General features: G+C 44.6%; 1 protein-coding gene across 3 annotated transcripts; it reads left to right on the top strand.

Annotated features, from left to right (window-relative positions):
• Positions 1-180: 180 nt before the first annotated feature.
• On the top strand, positions 181-9950 carry LOC146375456 (uncharacterized). 3 transcript variants are annotated; one of them, XR_014801977.1, is made up of 7 exons: positions 181-293; positions 587-666; positions 2511-2687; positions 2786-3278; positions 3768-3898; positions 9107-9228; positions 9371-9950. XR_014801977.1 is itself a non-coding variant. In XM_084948760.1 (2 exons), the coding sequence occupies exon 1, from the start codon at positions 4250-4252 to the stop codon at positions 5867-5869; it is 1620 nt and encodes a 539-aa protein (XP_084804886.1). In that variant the 5' UTR covers positions 3935-4249; the 3' UTR covers positions 5870-9228; positions 9371-9950. The 3 variants fall into 3 exon arrangements, 1 of the variants encoding a protein (XP_084804886.1); XR_014801976.1 differs by lacking the exon at positions 181-293 and having other exon boundaries at positions 446-666; positions 2506-2687; XM_084948760.1 differs by lacking the exons at positions 181-293; positions 587-666; positions 2511-2687; positions 2786-3278; positions 3768-3898 and having other exon boundaries at positions 3935-9228.
• Positions 9951-19391: the final 9441 nt, after the last annotated feature.

Genomic DNA, 19391 nt, shown 5'->3' with positions numbered 1-19391 from the left:
CTGACCAGCGAGCTTTTAATGCTTAAACCTCGTCAAAGTAACTTTTTGTTGTGACTAAATTGTAAAGAGGGATGTGTGTGTATAGAAAGATGGCTGTTAGAGTAGCAGATGTTTAATTTTGTCTAAATTCACTATTAATTCAACACGTTCTCACTCCCAACTCGTCAAACGTGTGACGCATGGTCAGGCTCCCTCTGCTTCGCTTATGGACGCGCAGGGTACCCCCCTCGCGTCGGGAATTGACGTGAAGGCTCCTCCGATTGAAGAGATTGCTGCGGAAGTGCCTGTTGTCGGTATATTTAGACATTTTCCAAATCACATTGTAGTGACGTATACGGAACACAATAAATTATATAATGTAAACAACTACCTGAAAAACAGGTAGAACGATACTTTTCTATCGTTTATTGCATTTATGGAGGGAGTGATGTATGCTGGGTAATGGCACAGCTAGCTACTGGGTGACTTTATTCACCCGCTTCGGCTGTTATCAGTCCATACAATGGGCGTTATTAGCACAAATCAGTCCCATAGATATGGGCCATCTCCTGCTAGATTGTTCAGAAGGTTGTTCTCATCCATCCAGATGGAGGATCACTAACAGGAGCGTGGGAAGACTCCAGAATCCACTCTGGCTGGAATCCGGTGGATATGCAGTGTGTACAGGTAAGACCATTTAAACGGACAGCATTTATAGAATGACTATTAAAAGTCAGCGAGTGTCAGTAATGTTAATGTGGTTATCTTAGTAATACACCGAGTGCTAATATAACAGCTTTAAGATGCATTTGTAGATATTATTACGTGTTTTACCGTCTTTGTGGTGCTAGCTTAAAGTTACGGTGTAAACGTTAGCTTATATTGGAGGAAAGCTGTTACTGGTTAAACGATGTTAGCACAGAAATATTAGCTTCTGTCATGACTGATGAAGGTACTAGTTAATAAAGTTTCCAGTAAAGTGTTTAATCGCAGCCACAGACTGACAGCAAATATCTCGATTAGCTTCAGTGCATCTGTAATAAATATGTGCAAGTTTCAGTGCTTCGTTTAAACTGTATGATACTTATACTGACCCAGGGTCAGTGTAAAATACAATCCTAGCTGTGTGAACAAAGCCTGGCTCCTTTAATCCTGCATGACAAACCTCAGGATGCAGGTTATTATTACTCTTTCCTGCTGGCACACCTGTCACACCTGAGAGTCAGCTAGAAACGTACAGTGACGTGGACATCATGCAAAGACTGCCAGACTCTGTAATACTGCAAATGATCAGTGACTCAGGTTAACACTAAAGTTTAAACGGCACCTCTGTGTCTCTGTGTGCTGAACATCTAGGATTGAGTCAGGCTGCATCAGCTGAAGCTGTTATTTGTATATATCAGTATTTTTTATTCAGGTGTGGGGAAAATACGTAAGACTGCAGTGAAGCGATGCACCAGATTAATCCCTGGCCAAAGCTATCGTACTTAAATCAGACTACTGATCCAGCCACATCAGCCTTTTGTGAGGTCTGTTTAAAGTAGACTAAAAGTGAACTGCAGGTTCCTGAGAGGTGGACTGTGAGCACAGAAACACATGTTCATACATACAGCTGCAGCAAACTTACATTAATTTTAAATAGATTTGTTACTCTGATGTCTGTCTCTGTGTTAGTCCTCTGACAGACTGGTGACCTGTCCAGGTGTGCTCTACCTATGACTACTGGGACAGGCTCTAGCCTTTTTAATAGAAATTTTCTGTTATTCTCATTTAAAGTATTTAAGTGCTTATGCATATGCTTAGTTGTGACACTGTTATAGACTGTTCAGTGAAAGTTTCTAAAACTAGATGAACTTACTTCAGCGTCAGCAGTTTGAGAAAACAACTCCCTTTACAGGTGCTGATAAGGCCAAGGGCACAAAACAGCTTAACCATTGATCCGTTAGGTTTCATAGCGAGGCACGTGAAGTGTGGTAGGATCAGTTTGTAACTTCCTCCCTCTTCCTTGGAATGCATAAAGGAGTAGGAGCACCACTTCTGCGGCAGCGCTGACATGACTGAACTGTGATGTTTGATGTGTGTTGGCGCAGTAATAAATAGCTTGATCACAGCTCTTTCTGTGTTGCAGACTTTATTTAAAAAATTCCACGACACCTCCCACCCTCCCACTGTGAACCTGAATTGAATATTCAGAAGACATTTGTTTAAATAGTTCTACAAATCTGAGCTGTTGCTGTGTCCTTGGATTGTGTGGTAATAATATTTGAGCCTGCAATCTTTCTTACTGAATCTCTACTCTGAGTCATGTTACCTGAGATTAATTCTATGTTTACCTGTCAGCCTGGACGAATGTGCTGTGTGAAGGAAATTAAATTAAATCAGATCTGAACTGCTTACATTTGAGGAACCTGTTCATATTTAATTGAAATATGAACCAGTGGTTTTTTTGATTGCTGATTCCAAGAGAGTCTTTGTGGAAATCCTGTTTGGCTTTTTGTTATTTTAATTCTCTTCTCTGTTTTCCAGAACAGTTCTCCACAGTCGCTGTCCAGATGGGTCAGTGGGACCAAGAAGCACTCTGCTAATGTGTGGACTCTGACCAGCAACATCCAGCAAGACCCAGACAGCGTTTTCTATCTCCCAGCTGGAGGCTTTTGTTTGTCTGTGACTGGAGAGTCAGATTTTTGTTGAGCTTCACACTTGCAGAGGTAAGTCAGTTTGCAGAGATCCCTCCCACCCTGGCTTTTATGTCCTAGATTTCTTATCTGAAAGAGTAATATTTCAGTGACTGCTGCTTATACCACAGGTTAATACACGCTACTGATCCCTGATAGGAGAATCATCAATTTTGCCAACAAAGAAGCCTGGTGGATGTTTGTTTACAGTCTGATGATGGGACATCATGCTCTGCATCTTCAAAGTTTGCCTCCTCATTATTATTCATACCCAGTAATGTGAAGTATGCTTATATCTACTATAACTGAACCAACCTGGTGCTCTTCATTTATGGAGGCTGTTGAGTCTGAATGTTGGATGTTGTGTATCTCGTGTTCTCTGGGCTTTGTTGTCCTCAGTCTTTTCGCAGGATCAGAAAACAAAACCAGGAGGCGCGTAAATGTTTCTTCTCCATGATGTTTCTTCAAATGTTTCTTCTGGATGATGATAAGACTGTGACACGGGATGCCACCTTTGGTCTTGTGATGAAGCAAAGCTCAGGAAGAAGTGTGATTAAATGGTACCCACATGTGTGCTGCTGAGAAGGATGTACAGGGGCACCTGCAGCCAAATCCAAGCTTCAGGTTAGTTGTAGTTGCAGAACGCTATAGGACTGAGACAGCTGAGGCATCAAATGTTTGATTAAACGGATGAAAAAGAGAAGTTTCTTCCCTATAATTATCACTTCTTAAAATCTGTAGCAACTTCAAGTCTGTCAGCATGCTGAGCATGCTCAGAATGTGACAATATATTTTTGTTCAATATTTAATTTCTTTCAGTTGCAATTGTTAAATGAAAAAAATAAATAAAAATATATTCTTATAATTTAGCAAACTAATTTATCAAAAAAAAATATACATATATCTGTATTAGTTTTAATAAATTAATTTGACACCTGTATTGAAAATACCATATTGTATTCATACAGAATCAGTATGGTATCATTGTTTGTCTGCTCACTGATTGCTGAAACTAAGAGCTACTTTGATCTGTTAAGATCTAAAGTATCCAAAGTTGAGCTCTGATGTTTCTTCACCCCTGTGTGTGATATGTGATTTCCTACATGCTGGCAGAGCAGAGCGGCAGTTTGTGCTCACAGATGGTGACGGTGTGGAGAGACGGTGGCGTTTCCTCAGAAGAACCAGCAGAGTCACTTGCTGACTGATGTTCGTCTGCACTGCACAGAGGAAATCAACTGACCGAGGTTTGTCCAGTGACGTGTTATGAAATGTATATTTGTTTTATGCTTACAGTTGTGTTTTTCTTGACAGAGGCTCTGCAGAGGTTAGACAAAGCAGAGAAAACATGTGCTTTACATTTTACTGTGATTTATTGAGATATTTGTTGCCTGATGTTGAGCAGGAATGGAGAAATAGAATCAAAGGGAGATGTTTTTGCTGTTTTTGTAATGATGTAAGTAAATCTTCAATATTATTTATTTGCTTGGTTATATTAGGAGTGTTTCTGAGTGAGGGGGAGAGGAGTCATCATCCAGGTAAAGTGACGTAGAGCTACACACAGCATAGTGGCATACGTGAACTCACAAGCATTTAGTATGTCACCACGGGCACAACAGAGATTGAGCAAAGTCTTAGAGGCCCCAAATCTAACATTCACACATGAAGGAGCAAACATGGCAGATTTAATGGGAGCAGGGGAACCCCATGACTGCGTCAGAAGAGCACAGGTTGAAGAAAAAATTAGAGAGGACCTGAAGGCAGAACCTATACCTGGAGCTGAGGACTGGTTCACTGATGGATGTTGCCACAGAGACGAAGAAGGACTGAAAGCAGGATATGCGGTAGTCTGCAGAGTAGGAGAGGAGTATCAGGTCAAAGAAGCAGGAAGAATTGGGGGACAGCAGTCGGCACAGAGAGCTGAAGTGATAGCCCTAGCTCGAGCCTTGAGATTAGCTAAGAATAGGAGAGTGAACATCTACACTGACTCAGCGTATGCATTCGGAGCAGCTCATGTGGAGCTGGCTCAATGGAAAAGAGCAGGATTCAGAACAGCAACCAATGCACCTATCTGCCACAAAAGTGAAATGGAGGAACTGGAAAAGGCCTTGGCTGACCCAGATGAAGTGAGTATCATAAAATGCAAAGCGCACTCACAAGGAACCAGCATGGTGGCAAAAGGAAACCAGAAAGCAGATGAAGCCGCAAATGAGGCGGCAGACTACAAAGGACGGAAACAAATGATACAGGTAACTGCAGAAGAGGAAGTATCCACTAACATGACGGAGGAAGTCAAACAGGCTCAGGAGGAGGCATCCCCAGAGGAAAAGGGGGTGTGGAAAAACAAAGGAGCCTGGCAGGATGGACACTTGTGGAGGGGGCCAGACGGGCGCCCCGTGTTGACAGCCAAAATGGCAAAACAGAAGGTGGAGGAGGCCCACGGACTTGCCCACGTGGGGGTAGCACAGATGGAGAGAAACTTGTGTCATTGGTGGCATCCTGAGTTGAAAGAAATGATAAGGGAAAAGGCCAGGATGTGTTTAATCTGTGGCGCACACAATCCCAAGCCAGCGGTCAAACCGGAAGTGGGCTTCACACCGTACGAGCTGCAAACTGGGAGACAGTTTCCGGCCCCTTGGACGGTGGGCTCGGTGGGACAGGACACCAGAGGGAACAGGTCTCACGCAGACTATTGGAACGAGTTAAAGGCGCTGGTGTCCAGTTTCACCAAACAGGTGGCTTGTGAAAAGCCCACAGGAGGAGGAGAGGTCCCGGACGCAAAGGCAGTGTGGCTGAAGGTCATCAAACGCAAGTGGAAGGAACCCCGTTGGACTGGTCCATACGAGGTGTCGGCTCGGACAGCTACAGCGGTTCAACTGAGAGGGAAAGGCGACGCCTGGTATCACTGGACGCACGAGGACTTGGTGGGGAGAAATCAATCTCCACCCAACACAGGTGAAACTCAGAGGCAGAATAAACCCTCACACCTGTGCAACGGGCCAACCGGTGGTCTACCCGGGAGGTCGAAGAAAGAAGAGCAGCCTAGGAGGAAGTCGCCGCGCCAGCGAAAGGGAGCGGCACCAAACGAGCATCTAAAAAGGGCTTTGAAGTTTTTGCTACAACATAACTTACACACAACACCATGCCATCACAACAATCAGATACTCGTGACGAGAAAAGAGTTCAAAAGGCTATCACAATGTTCAATAATACCATAGGTTTAATGTCGATGATGTTTTTAATCACAGCTATATGTTTTTTGGTTTATTTTTTGCAGGCCGACAAGGGAAAACTGTCTGAGCACGGAGGTCAGGCCGGCCCGGCGCTGTTTGATACGCCACTTACACCACTCGTGATCCTTAGTGACTTCAGGCCGTGGGCGAGAACGAAGCGCGAGGTCTCTGGTAAAAAGGATGAGTGTCTCAGCACATACGGTGGAGTAGAATTAGATTATGTTAAGGGTTCCACAACTTCTTTCACGTTTGATCTGTGTGATGTTTTTAATTGTCAGGATGTAAGCAGTAGCTGGAGGGGATATAATGTGTGGGTCTGTTGGGACTATTCAGTGAGTACACACTGCGAAAGGGGAAATCGGCCTTATGACAGCTGGTGCCGTAATTGGGATCAGGTAAGGGGTTACACTGGGGAAAATTGGGAACCGCCAGAATTAGGACCAGAAAATGAGCTTAAACTTCAAAGGGACTACAGCCCATCTAAAAATCTGTTAACCTTATCATTAGGTAATTGGCGTCGGGAAAAACCTGTATATCTAATCTTGGGGGTGGAAACAGCTGGGGTTGATCCAAAAGTGTTAATTAAAGTTAATTTTCTAGAAAAGACTAATCCCAGGTCGCCAGGTAGAGAAGAAATGACAACACACGTGATTCCCAATCCAATGAACTCTGTTGCATCTTTTACAGGGCAAGAGGGGAGCGGGTCGTCGGAGGCTGGACCAGAGGAACAGGAACCAAAAGTTAGACAAGTCGTTTCGGTGGACTACAGCACGTTAAAACCTCAAGATCTGATTGAACGCGCCACCGGGTTCAGTGACAGCAACATCTGGCTGGACTGGATGGCCCAAAACGCTAAAGAACAGAAAGTGTCTAACTGTGTAGCTTGTGCTTCCGCAAGGCCGCGTTTATTTACTGAGCCAGCACCGCTGCATCCAGAGGATCAGTGGGGCTATAACTGTATGTTGCGAATGACTAGAGAAGTTGTTAATACGGGGAACTGCACTGTGTTGTCCAGTCTATTTCCCCCTATTGACAAACTCACGCGAGCAGGACCGTTTATGCCCAGAAAAGATAACTATACGTGTTTTACTTTTTCCACAGATAAAGTTAAATATCGACTAGGGGAAATCGATCCAAATTGGTGTTCGGTCACCCGGACGGGTAGGACCACCAACAATGTGAGTGATGCAGCCACCGTAATTGGAACATGGGCTAGAAGCGGGCTGTATTACTATTGCGGGCATAGGACTCTTGTGGTTCGTGTTCCTGTGGGGAGCGTGGGTACATGCGCAATGGTGAGACTAGGGGCGCCACTTATGCTAATTGGAAACCAGGTAAAAGCGATTCCACAACACAACACGCGCACATTGGCAGCTAAACGCAAAAGACACATTTTAATGAAGACAGGCTTTGATGGCACACATGCATACGACCCTAGGTTGAATTCCCCCACCTGGATTGACTCCATTGGAGTGCCCAGGGGAGTTCCAAATGAATTTAAACTCGCTGATCAAATAGCAGCCGGTTTTGAGAATATTCCAATAATCTCTGCTTTCTTTCCAGTGACCCCAAACAAGAACGTAGATAGGATAAATTATGTTCATTATAATGTGCTGAGACTCTCTAACCTCACCAAAGATGGCATGGAGGGGTTGGCGGAGCAGGTGGGTCCGACCTCGTTAATGGGCGTGCAGAATAGGATGGCCCTTGATATGGTATTGGCAGAAAAAGGGGGCGTCTGTTCCATGTTTGGCGATCAGTGCTGCACCTTCATTCCCAACAACACTGCTCCAGATGGCTCAGTGACTCGGGCTCTGGAGGGCCTAAAGAGCCTTTCTGAAACTATGCATGATCACTCAGGTATTGACAATCCGCTGGAGGGCTGGCTGACCTCAGTGTTCGGACGATGGAAGGGGCTTATTGTGTCGGTCATGCTGGCTTTATCTGTTTTGGTATGTATTATGGTTACCTGTTGTTGTCGTCTCATTCCTTGTGCCAGAAGAGTGTTAGTGATGATGTTTAGGAGGGCAGTGGAGCCTAGAGTTATCACTCCAATGTCCATGATGCCAATGATGTACGTAGGACCTGCTGTGTAGGCCAAGGAGTGACATGACACAACTGTCAGTGTTGTGACCTCTGGATTCTCCAGAGGTCAACAGAGGGAATTGTGGGATAAAAGGGGTGTTCTTTTTCTTTTCTTTTATTATTTTGTTATTTTATCATCGGCATTATTGAAACCTCAGAATCATATAATCATAATCATATAAGAATCATATAAGCAGCCTTTAATTAACCTTTGATTAAAGCTTTTGACATTACATTGACATTTGTATTACAGTGATGGTTATAACCTCAGGTTGATTTTCCATTTACAAGTGCCAGAATAATCATATGCTCTTTCATTGCAGGTGTTACCATGATCATCTCATACATATTGCTGTTTGTTGCTCATTATAGAGTTGTGCTCAAATTAATAAGGGTTAAAAGCTACAGTCAGCGCGAATGTCTGGCTGATCTATGGAAGGGAAAGGCTTTGAGCATAGAAGGCCGCACGCGCTTACACAACACTGATATCATGTTATTCTTTGCCATTCTGTATTCAGTTATATCTTTTGTTATGTTTTAGTAGTGGCAATTGATTAAACAATATTCATTTAATATTACATACTTGATTTAGAGCATTACACACTGATCACCTTAACCAATCTGGAAATCCTTGTAGCTGCAATATTGTGTCTCCGCAGGGGACAGTTGGCTCCAGGAGATAGGCGGGAGTCAGTGCCTGTCCTCGGGAAGGAGAGAATGTTCTTTTTGCTGTGTTAAATAAAATGGTCAACATTGATTGTATTGCACCTGTCATACGCATGAAGGGGCGTTCTAATACCCTGATTTCATAAAACTATTGTGATGTGATTTTTGGGGTGAGATCTGATGCTGTCTGCGTACGGTGTCCATCTCCCACGCGTGTGATCATTAAAATCATCGTTTGACTCAACCCGGCCGGACCAGTGTTGTTATTGTGACTTTTCCTCTTGTATCCATCCCCAATATTTGAATCCGTAACAGTGGATACACTTGTCTCCCCTTTAAAGGAGACAATCCAAGTCATCCTTAAATGTTAGTGCTTTCAAATACACAAACATTTTTAAAGGACAAAAATGAACATCCAACTTTGACTGTAATACAAAATAAATCTTTGCATGTGTGTTTTCAAACTCTCAGATGGGCAGCATATCAGTCTTGGACTGTCTAACCTGCCGGAGCAGCACTGAATGACCACCACACATGAGCATGTTCCTGCAACATTCAGCATCTGATCCTTCATCTGTGTGCTTCTGCTTTTGGTAAGTAGAGTTACCCAACTCCAGTAACTCTAAACACATGCCATCCATTTCTAACGGCCTGGTTACTTCCTGTCAGTTACTTTAGAAACCATGTGGTCACCTGACCTAACACTGTTTCTTCTTCTTCCCCTTAATGTTCAAGTGTCACATGTCAAACAGCTGGAGAGGAAACTACACCAGTGTACTGGGATGTTTCAGCAACACGTGCCAGATGCTGTTCCTTCATGGTGACATCACCAGAGACAGCCCCACCCACCTCAGGACCTCGCCATTGATCATGATGATTATAATGATGACAGCGAGCGGAACTAAGACTGTAAAAATCCACGACCAGAATTTTTCTTTCTAATTATTAATGAATACTGAGAGCCTCTTTCTGTGTTTTGTCTGTTTTGGGGTTGTTTTTTACCTCATTTGTTACTAACAAAGTTCACCAAACTCACACAGTTTACATTCTGTATGTTTCCATCTTTACCAGCCACACTCTAACTGCATTTAAGAAAATAATCCTTAGAAATAATTGATGATAATTCAGTGAATATACTGCGCTGCTTCCTTTTATTGCGTCACACATTGCTTTAAGTTTTTCAGTGTCCAGTTATTTTTTACTGCTGTTTGAATTCTCTGTATGTTTGACCCTGTAGACTGTTTGATGGACTGCTTGTCTTCCTGTTTGTTACTGCCGCCTGTTTTTTAATAAAGATTTGGATTTCTGACTTCAACACAGCCTCTGCGTGTCCTCCCTTTGTGTCCTCTTCCTCTGTGAATGTGTTGCATGTGTCACAGATTCATTTTATTAACAGTTTTCCCACAGTGAGTTGCATCAGCATTCATTCACAGCACATTTCAGAAGGATTCAGATTAATACAGTGATCTTACAGTCAGAATGATCCTGACAGAGTGCCACTGTAAATGATCTTTCATCAGGTAAATTTTAAAGTTCAGTATTTCAAAGCAGGAGTTATGAAGAATCATATTGGCATTAGGACTAATAATATGTACTTACAAAGTCAAAGTTTTTTAATTATGCTAGAATATTGGAAGACAATCAACTTTTAGTGTTTTCCGCATATTAATTATTCTGAAATAGAGACGGTGACCCTAACTGTACAGAAGCACTAAACAACTGACAATCTAACAGACATCATTGGCCTGAGCCGTCATGCACAGTGAGTCTGATCCTTTGCTGTGAGAGTCTGACAAGCATGTTTCTGGTCAGTTTGGAAGAAATAATATCACAATGTTGATCTTTCTTTCCAATATTCCTTCTCTTTTACAACATAAACTGATTGTTATGAAGGAAAGGAAGGCTCAGGGTTGAGTAATCAGCATCATGGGCTCATCCGATTAGGATAAGAATAAGCAGTCATCTAATCATTCACAGGGTTCTCCTTTTATTCTCAAATCAATAAAGCAAAGAAGGAAGGAAAGAAAGACACACATGGACTGCCAATGCTGAAAGAAAACAGAGAAGTTACTCATTACCTTAAACAATACATAAAATAAGAAAAACCAGAACAGAACCTCACCTCTGCTGCCGCCCCGTGTGGGAGTGAAGAAAGAGTGAGCCTAAAGTGAATGCAGTCCTTATATAATGTGTGACAGGTGAGTGCAATTAAGGACAAGCACCACACCCAATCAAAGGTGAGAGAACTAAACAAGGTGCATCTGGTGAAGTGAGTGGGTGTGCTGGGATGTGCTAAAAGGTGGGTCTCTACAACAGCCGCCCCCATATTTCTAGTGAGAAATATGTTGATATGATCAGGATCAGTCTTCGTCAGGAAGCGGGGGCAGGGGGATAAGACAGGAGACAGGGCGGATATAGGTTTTATCCTGTGCTAAGACTTCCACGGTTCTGATGCGTTCATCTGGGCTTTTCAGGAGGCGTGTCACTCTGCCTATGGGCCAGAGGGCACGTGGAAGGCGTGAATCCATGATCATTACGACAGAGTTCAGTGTGAGATCTGGGTTCTCCTTCTGCCATTTGTGTCTTCTTTGGAGGGATGGTAGATAGTCCTTTATGAAGTGCCGCCAGAAGTGATCTGCCAATATTTGTGCATGTCGCCATCGTCGTCGACCTAGGAGGTCAGAATCAGAATAGGATACTAAGGGAAGTGACGAATCATGTCGGCCCATAATGAGAAGGTTTGGGGTTATGGGATCAATATCCGCAATGTCTGAGGATACATAGCCTAGGGGTTTTGAGTTAAGAATGCCTTCAATCTCAATTAGGACCGTTCTTAAGACCTCTTCAGTGACCATTTGTGCACCAATGGTTCTCTTCAGAGCATTCTTCACAGAACGTATCTCCCTCTCCCAGGCTCCACCAAAATGGGGTGCATGCGGGGGATTGAATTTGAAATGGATTCTTTTAGTCATCAGGACCGGCTGTAGAGTCGGAGCAAGGTTGTCAAAAGCAGCCCGTAGTTCCTTATCTCCTCCTTTGAAGTTAGTTCCTTGATCACATATAATTTCCAGGGGTGTTCCTCGTCGAGAAATGAATCGTTGGAGGGCCATGAGGAAGGAGTCGGTATCCATGCTGTTTAGGAGGTCAAGATGTATACACTGAGTCGTGAGACATTTGAATATTATTCCCCACCTTTTCTCCGATCTGCGGCCGGTCTTGACCATGTATGGTCCAAAGCAGTCTATTCCTGTGGAGTAGAAAGGTGGTTTGAATAACCTAAGACGAGCAGCAGGCAAGTCTGACATTTTTGGAATGATGGGCTGTGCTCTCCATTTCTGACATGCAACGCAGCTATACTGATGCCTGCGTACGGCTTCCCTTCCTCTGAGAATCCAAAATTTCCGACGTAGTTCAGCAAAAAGTCTTTCTGAACCAGCATGATGCAGTTTGTCATCATAATCTTGTATGATCAGTTTGGTCACTGGATGAGCAGGATCAAGTACTATTGGGTGAATGACATTCAATTCCAAGTCTGGGCTTTGCCGTAGTCGGCCTCCTACATGGATAAGTCCAGAATTCCTGCACAACACTGGTGACAAACACAATAGACGGCTGTCGGATGAGAGGGGTTTGTCTGACTGTAAACGGGCTAAATCTTCACCGAAACTGTCCAGTTGTGCCTGACGAAGGATTTCTTGTTCTGCTGTTAGATAATCAGCTGCAGAAGGAATGTTACCCTTTTGGTTGGAGAGTGAACGAGCCGTGAAATCCAATAGCTCTTGATAGATTCTGAAGCTGGGTGTGTATGTATGGGAGGGTATACTGACAATACCAAAAAAGTAGGATTTCTTTAACTCAGTCTGATCATCATCAGGATGGAGATCTGTAACTGTGGGCCAGTTATTCGGAGGTTCATGCAGAAACGAGGGACCCTCGGTCCACCTGTTTGGGCTAAGGAACTCTTTCAGGGATTTACCTCTCGTAACATCATCAGCAGGATTTGTGGCTGAATTGATGTATCTCCAGTCTTGACTGTTTGTGAGGTTTTGAATTTCTGAGACTCTGGCTCCTACGAATACCTTGAAATGGCAGGAATCTGACTGAAGCCAGTGAAGTACAGTTGTTGAGTCAGTCCAAAGGGTGGTAGTTCTGACTGGTAAGGTGAGTTCTGTTTGTATGAGCTCACAGAGGCGTGCGCCTAGTAGGGCTGCGCATAGCTCCAGTCTGGGTATTGTTAAATTCCGTTTAGGAGCAACACGTGAGCGAGCTAACAAGAAACTCAGTTCCACATGACCTTCAAGATCATCTGATCTCAAATATGCGACAGCACCATATGCTCGCTCCGAAGCGTCACAGAAGATATGAATGTCTCGAACTGTGGTAGAAACATTCATTTCCTTAGAAGTATAGCAACGTGGGATGGCAATTTGTGGAAGATAACAAAGTTCTTCTTCCCAGGACTTCCATGCCTCTAAGAGGTTGTATGGAAGGGAAGGGTCATCCCAATCTCTCTCCTTTCTCCATAGCTCTTGCACCAAGGTTTTGGCGCGTGTTGTGAATGGGAGTAAGTAGCCTAATGGGTCATACAGACGAGCAAGTACTGCATAGATACGACGCATTGTGGTGGGGTGTGAGGCTAGAGTTCTGTATTTATAGGCAAACAAGTCAGTCTCACAATTCCACAATAATCCTAATGTGCGTTCATGTGGGCCAGATGGCTTGTCTTCAGTCAGGCAAAGTTCATTACTTGCCATTCTTACCTCAGATGGTAGATGGCTAATCACAACAGGATTATTGCTGGCCCACTGGCGAAGATCGAAGCCTCCTTCTGATAGATGGTTTCTTAATTTGTCTAGGAGTGTTCGAGCTAACTCTGCTGATGGAATACTCTGCAAGCAGTTATCAACATAGAAACACTGCATTACTGAAGACTGCACATCTTTGTCAGATTGATATTCCTTCACGTGTTTCTGCAGTGCATAGATTGCACAACAAGGGCTGCAGGTCGTACCGAAGGGGAGTACCTGCCACTCATACACTGAAGGGGGAGCTGCTTTGTTCATGTCACGCCACAGGAATCGGAGGAGTGGTTTATCAGGAGGCAGAAGACGGACTTGGTGAAACATGCCTTTGATGTCGCCACTTATTGCCACTGAATGTTGCCTAAAACGCAACAAAACACCGAGAAGTGTTGGCCCAAGGATTGGTCCTGGCAATAGGTACTTATTGAGACACTGACCTTGAAATGTGAAAGAGCAGTCAAAGACTATGCGATCTTTATTGTTGTGACTTGTCATATGATGAGGAATATACCAGGCTTCTTTGCTATTGTGCATCTCCTCTGGGCTAAGTTTAACTACATAGCCTGCTTGCTCCAATTTCAAAATCTGATCCTTGTAAGACATGGCTTTGTCAGGATCTTTAGCTAACCGAGCCTCAGTGTTGCGGAGTCTAGACATGACTACAGTTGGAGGGACATTCAAAGGAGGAAAGTTTGCCATCCGAAGAAGAGGAGTGGCGTAGCGATTAACACCATTGATCTCAACCCTTTTTGTGGCCTGTTCAAGGAGTTCCAGTGCCAGTTGATCTTGCTTTGATCGGATCACAGATTTCTCACTGTATTCAGGTAAAGTGTCTAGTTGCCATAGCTTCTCAACATGATAACGCAGTACGTCTGCAGATGAACTGAGAGATGTGAACAAACACTGCACATGCTCTGTACTGCTCTGGGGCTGAAAATCTGTGATCGGACCTTGAAGTGTCCATCCTAATTGGGTTTTAACTCCTGCAGGAGACCCATATGGTCCCTGTCTCAATGGAGCAGTAGGCGTGATGAGGTGAGTATGATCTGAGCCTATGAGCAGGAGTGGCGCTGCTTTATTAATAATGGGTAATGGGATACCTTGAAGATGCTTGTATCTCCATTGGAGAGATGATACAGGGTAGGTGTGGTCTGAAAGTGCTAGGTGACTTGCAGTGAAGGCATTATTAATTGTGTAGGTTTTCTCTGGGTGTGCGATGGGTGAGATTTTGAAACTTACGGAAGAACCTTGAATAGTTTCAACTTCTTGACGGACAGTTCTAAGTGATAATCTCTCTGCTTCCCCAGTTAGGTTGAGATGCTGCGCCGCTGATGGTAGAAGAATGGTACGCTGGGAGCCATCATCAAGTACTGCATATGTTTCAAGAGTTCTTTTGCCATTTCGCAGGAGCACTTTCACAACCTTTAAAAGGACACTAGGACAATCACTAGGTCTATCAAAGTACAGTGTCCTCACTACAGGATTAGATTCAGTTGTAGATCTCTTATTTACATCACATAGGATCTGTAGATGTCGTCCCATACAGGTGGCACATGCTTTCCTCAGGTCACACTTTGCGGCCTGATGAGTCCTAGCACAACGTCAACACTGTTTGTTTGCTTTCATCCAGTTTATTTTCTAATCCTTTGTCTTCTGAATGAACTCGGGACACTTACTAATGTGGTGTTCAGGTGAGCGGCAATATGCACATGTTGCCTTAGTTGTTATGATCGGTTGTGCTGCCTGTACAGGATCATCAGATGTATTTGCCCCATGTAATATTGTTGTAAGTGGAGAGGTGTACTTACGGGCAGGTTGTGGCTGGTTGAAGGATGAAACAGGACTGGCCTTTCTGGGTTGACACTTGCATTCCATTTGCAACCAGGATGAGAACAAAGGCAAGGTATACGTTATTTCTCCCTGTTCCCTGTAAACGTGCCGTTTGAAGCGACTGAAATGCTCTGCAGGCAACTTCGCTGCCTGCAGAAAAAAACAAAGCCCCAGACAAAGACAATAAAAACTTGGCCTGAAGGAGCCCTTTCTCAACTGCAGGACTGCTTCTCAACAACTGTATGGGATTTATTCTCCAGCCACAACCTCCAGGAGTACACGGACACTGTACTCTCGTACATCAGGAACTGTGTTGACAATGTCACCGTCAACAAAAGGGTCAGGGTGTTTCCAAATCAAAAACCCTGGATGAATAGCGAAGTACAATCCCTCCTAAAAAGCCGCAACACTGCCTTCAAGTCAGGGGACAGGGCTGCGTATAGGGCGGCCAGGGCAGACCTGAGTAGAGGCATCAGGAAAGCTAAAACGGACTATAGGAGAAGGATTGAAGATCACTTTGCTGACAACGACCCCAGAAAAATGTGGCAGGGGATCAATCACATTACCAACTACAGAAGCAATAACCAGGCGACATCTAGGACTGATGCCTCGCTGGCTGAGGATCTAAACCGTTTCTTCGCCCGCTTTGAGACGACCAGGCCCCCAGCTGCCACACCACTTCCACCCGCCCCCAGCACTGGCACACTAACACTCAGGGAGCATCAAGTGAGGTGTGTTCTAAGGTCAGTGAATCCCAGGAAGGCGGCAGGTCCTGATGGAATACATGGAAAGGTTCTCAGAGCATGTGCTGACGAACTGACCGGAGTCTTCACTAAAATCTTCAACCTTTCCTTGTCATCAAACACCGTCCCGCCCTGCCTCAAAACCTCCACCATCATCCCCATCGCCAAGAAGACAGCTGTGGCCAGCCCAAATGACTACAGGCCTGTTGCACTTACGCCTGTAGTGATGAAGTGCTTTGAGAGACTGGTCTGTCAGCACATCAGGGCCGGTCTGCCTCCCACTCTGGACCCCCACCAATTTGCCTACAGGACAAATCGATCCACCGAGGACGCTATCACCATAGCGCTCCACACTGCGCTGAGTCACCTGGAGCACCGAGGAAGCTATGTGAGAATGCTCTTCCTGGACTTTAGCTCAGCATTCAATCATATCATCCCGGAGATCCTGGTCCAGAAACTGTCTCACCTGGGACTCTCCACCCCCATCTGCCTCTGGATCAAGGACTTCCTGACAAATAGACCACAGTCTGTCAGACTCGGCCCCCACCTGTCCAGCACCATCACACTCAGCACCGGGTCTCCACAAGGATGTGTTTTGAGTCCCCTCCTGTTTACGCTCTACACATCCGACTGCTCCCCTACCCATCTCTCAAACACCATCATAAAGTTCGCGGATGACACCACAGTGGTTGGACTCATCTCAAGGGGGGATGAGTCGGACTACAGAGATGAGGTCAACAGACTGACTGAGTGGTGTTCAGTTAACAACCTCCAACTGAACACCACGAAAACTAAAGAACTTATCTTGGACTTCAGGAAGGGCAGAGCAGACCCGGCCCCACTCTACATCCACGGGAACTGTGTGGAGAGGGTACACTCCATGAGGTTTCTGGGCGTGCACATCTCTGATGACCTCTCCTGGACTGCAAATACCACGGCGGTGGTTAAAAAGGCCCAGCAGCATCTCCACTTTCTGAGAGTGCTCAGGAGGAACAACCTGGAGGAGAGGCTGCTGGTGACATTTTACAGAGCCACCATAGAGAGCATCCTAACGTACGGCATAACATCATGGTATGCAGGGTGCTCAGCTGCGGACAGGAAAGTACTGCAGAGGGTCATCAACACAGCCCAGAAGATCACTGGCTGCTCTCTGCCCAGCCTGGAGGTCACTGCAAACTCTCGGTACCTCAGCAGACTGGCAATATCATCAAGGACTACTCTCACCCCAGCAATCAACTGTTTGAACTATTACCGTCAGGCCGACGGTACAGGTCACATAAAACCAGGACAAACAGATTCAGGGATAGCTTCTTTCCCAGAGCTATCACCATAGTAAATAAGCACAAAAACAATTGAACCTATTCCATACCGTCACTGTCATTATATTATGCTGCTACTCATACTGTCATTATATTAATGCTGCTATCCTATATATATTGTACATACTATTGTTTGAGTAATACGATTGTTTGTTTTTTTTTGTTGTTTTTTTGTACTTTTTATATTTTACATTTGTATTTATTATTGAAACTTGCACCAAGGGAGTGGCACTCCAATTTCGTTGTACTCTGTACAATGACAATAAAGGCTATTCTATTCTATTCTATTCGCTAACAAGCGATCAACATGGGAGCCACAATCTAGTTCTGCACGTCCTTGTTCTCCCATAGTGCTAAGCAACCCAACTAAAGCCTGTACACGAAGAGCAAAATTATCAAGACTCTGACCATCACCTGCTCTGATAGGAGGCAGTTCCAGTATATTCTTTAGCTCTTTCAATGCCAGCTGTCTTGGTTGCCCATAACGCTCATCAAGGGCTTTGATGGCTTGAGTGTATGGGTCAGGAGCGTAGGAAAAGGCAAGAGCTAATCGTTTAGCTTGGTCTACTTTGAGGTGATGAAGAAGGACATGATATTTGAACTGCTCCGTCTCATGAGGATCAAGAAGGTTTGTAAGGGCCATCCGTAACATCCTGTATTGCATTTCGTCTTCTCTACTAAGGTCTGGAAACGAAGGACCTTCAAGCTTATATACATGTGTTCTCGTGCTAGAGGAGTGACCCGAGCTAGCAGTAACAGGTATCAAAGGTTTCTGTTCATGTGAGGCATTGGATGTAGCTGGTTGCTGCTCTAGAGGAGGGCAATACTTGTGGTCAGATATGCAAATGAGAGGTTGAACAGGGTCTTCAGCTAAAGGAACAGCAGGTTGAACACATGAGACCTGGTGGGGATCCTGCCGTGATAAGGCCAGGAAATCAAAGGGAGTCTCATCTTCTGTAGCAAGGACTGGTCTAGGTAAACCAGTTGAAGGGATTGCAGCATCTAATATTGTTGAATTAGGTAAAGGAGGGCTGGCAGCTGTAACTAAGCCAGACTGACGGCTAATCTGTGGGGGCTGGAAGGCTCGTAAACTGCATACAGAAGATCTGATTCCATCAGATGAGACAGTGCGAATTGAAGATCTGGAGCTACGAGAATGGGAAGGAGATGATTGAATCATAAATTGCCTAATCTCCCTCATCGTCGTCAGGAGTTCCCTCATGACCTCATCTTGGTTGGTAGGTAAAGGAGCAGGGCGGGTCTCTGGTTGACTTTCTGACTCTCCGACAGGATCCTGCAGCCCATGTGTGTCTTTGTCACTATGCTGGCATTCGGTTTGACTCTCTGTCTCACATGTAGCTCTTCTACTTCCATGATACTGAACGTCATACTGCTGCAGGTGGGCAGGAGGTCGACTATCACGACTGGATCTTCTCAAACCTTCAGTCAATGGCTGCTTTGAATCCATGACGCTAACACTGCTCCGGCTCGGAGGACCATGTTATGAAGGAAAGGAAGGCTCAGGGTTGAGTAATCAGCATCATGGGCTCATCCGATTAGGATAAGAATAAGCAGTCATCTAATCATTCACAGGGTTCTCCTTTTATTCTCAAATCAATAAAGCAAAGAAGGAAGGAAAGAAAGACACACATGGACTGCCAATGCTGAAAGAAAACAGAGAAGTTACTCATTACCTTAAACAATACATAAAATAAGAAAAACCAGAACAGAACCTCACCTCTGCTGCCGCCCCGTGTGGGAGTGAAGAAGGAGTGAGCCTAAAGTGAATGCAGTCCTTATATAATGTGTGACAGGTGAGTGCAATTAAGGACAAGCACCACACCCAATCAAAGGTGAGAGAACTAAACAAGGTGCATCTGGTGAAGTGAGTGGGTGTGCTGGGATGTGCTAAAAGGTGGGTCTCTACAACAGTGATCAAAGGTACTTATGTTCACAGCGTGTAATAATACTGACAGTCCAGGGCATTGTGGTCTGTTGAGCTAGGGTTAGGGTTAGGGTTAGCAATTCAGACATATGTAATCAATATTAAACGTCTCTGACG

This window comes from Perissodus microlepis, chromosome 13, assembly GCF_051167445.1.
Source record: "Perissodus microlepis isolate ML-2025 ecotype Zambia chromosome 13, ASM5116744v1, whole genome shotgun sequence".
Lineage (NCBI taxonomy): Eukaryota > Metazoa > Chordata > Actinopteri > Cichliformes > Cichlidae > Perissodus > Perissodus microlepis.
The sequence above is the reverse complement of the archived record's forward strand: the minus strand, read 5'-3'. Positions and strand labels throughout refer to the sequence as shown.

Coding starts and splice junctions, on each gene's coding strand:
- LOC146375456 (XM_084948760.1), top strand. CDS start 4,250: ATGTCACCACGGGCACAACAGAGATTGAGCAAAGTCTTAGAGGCCCCA.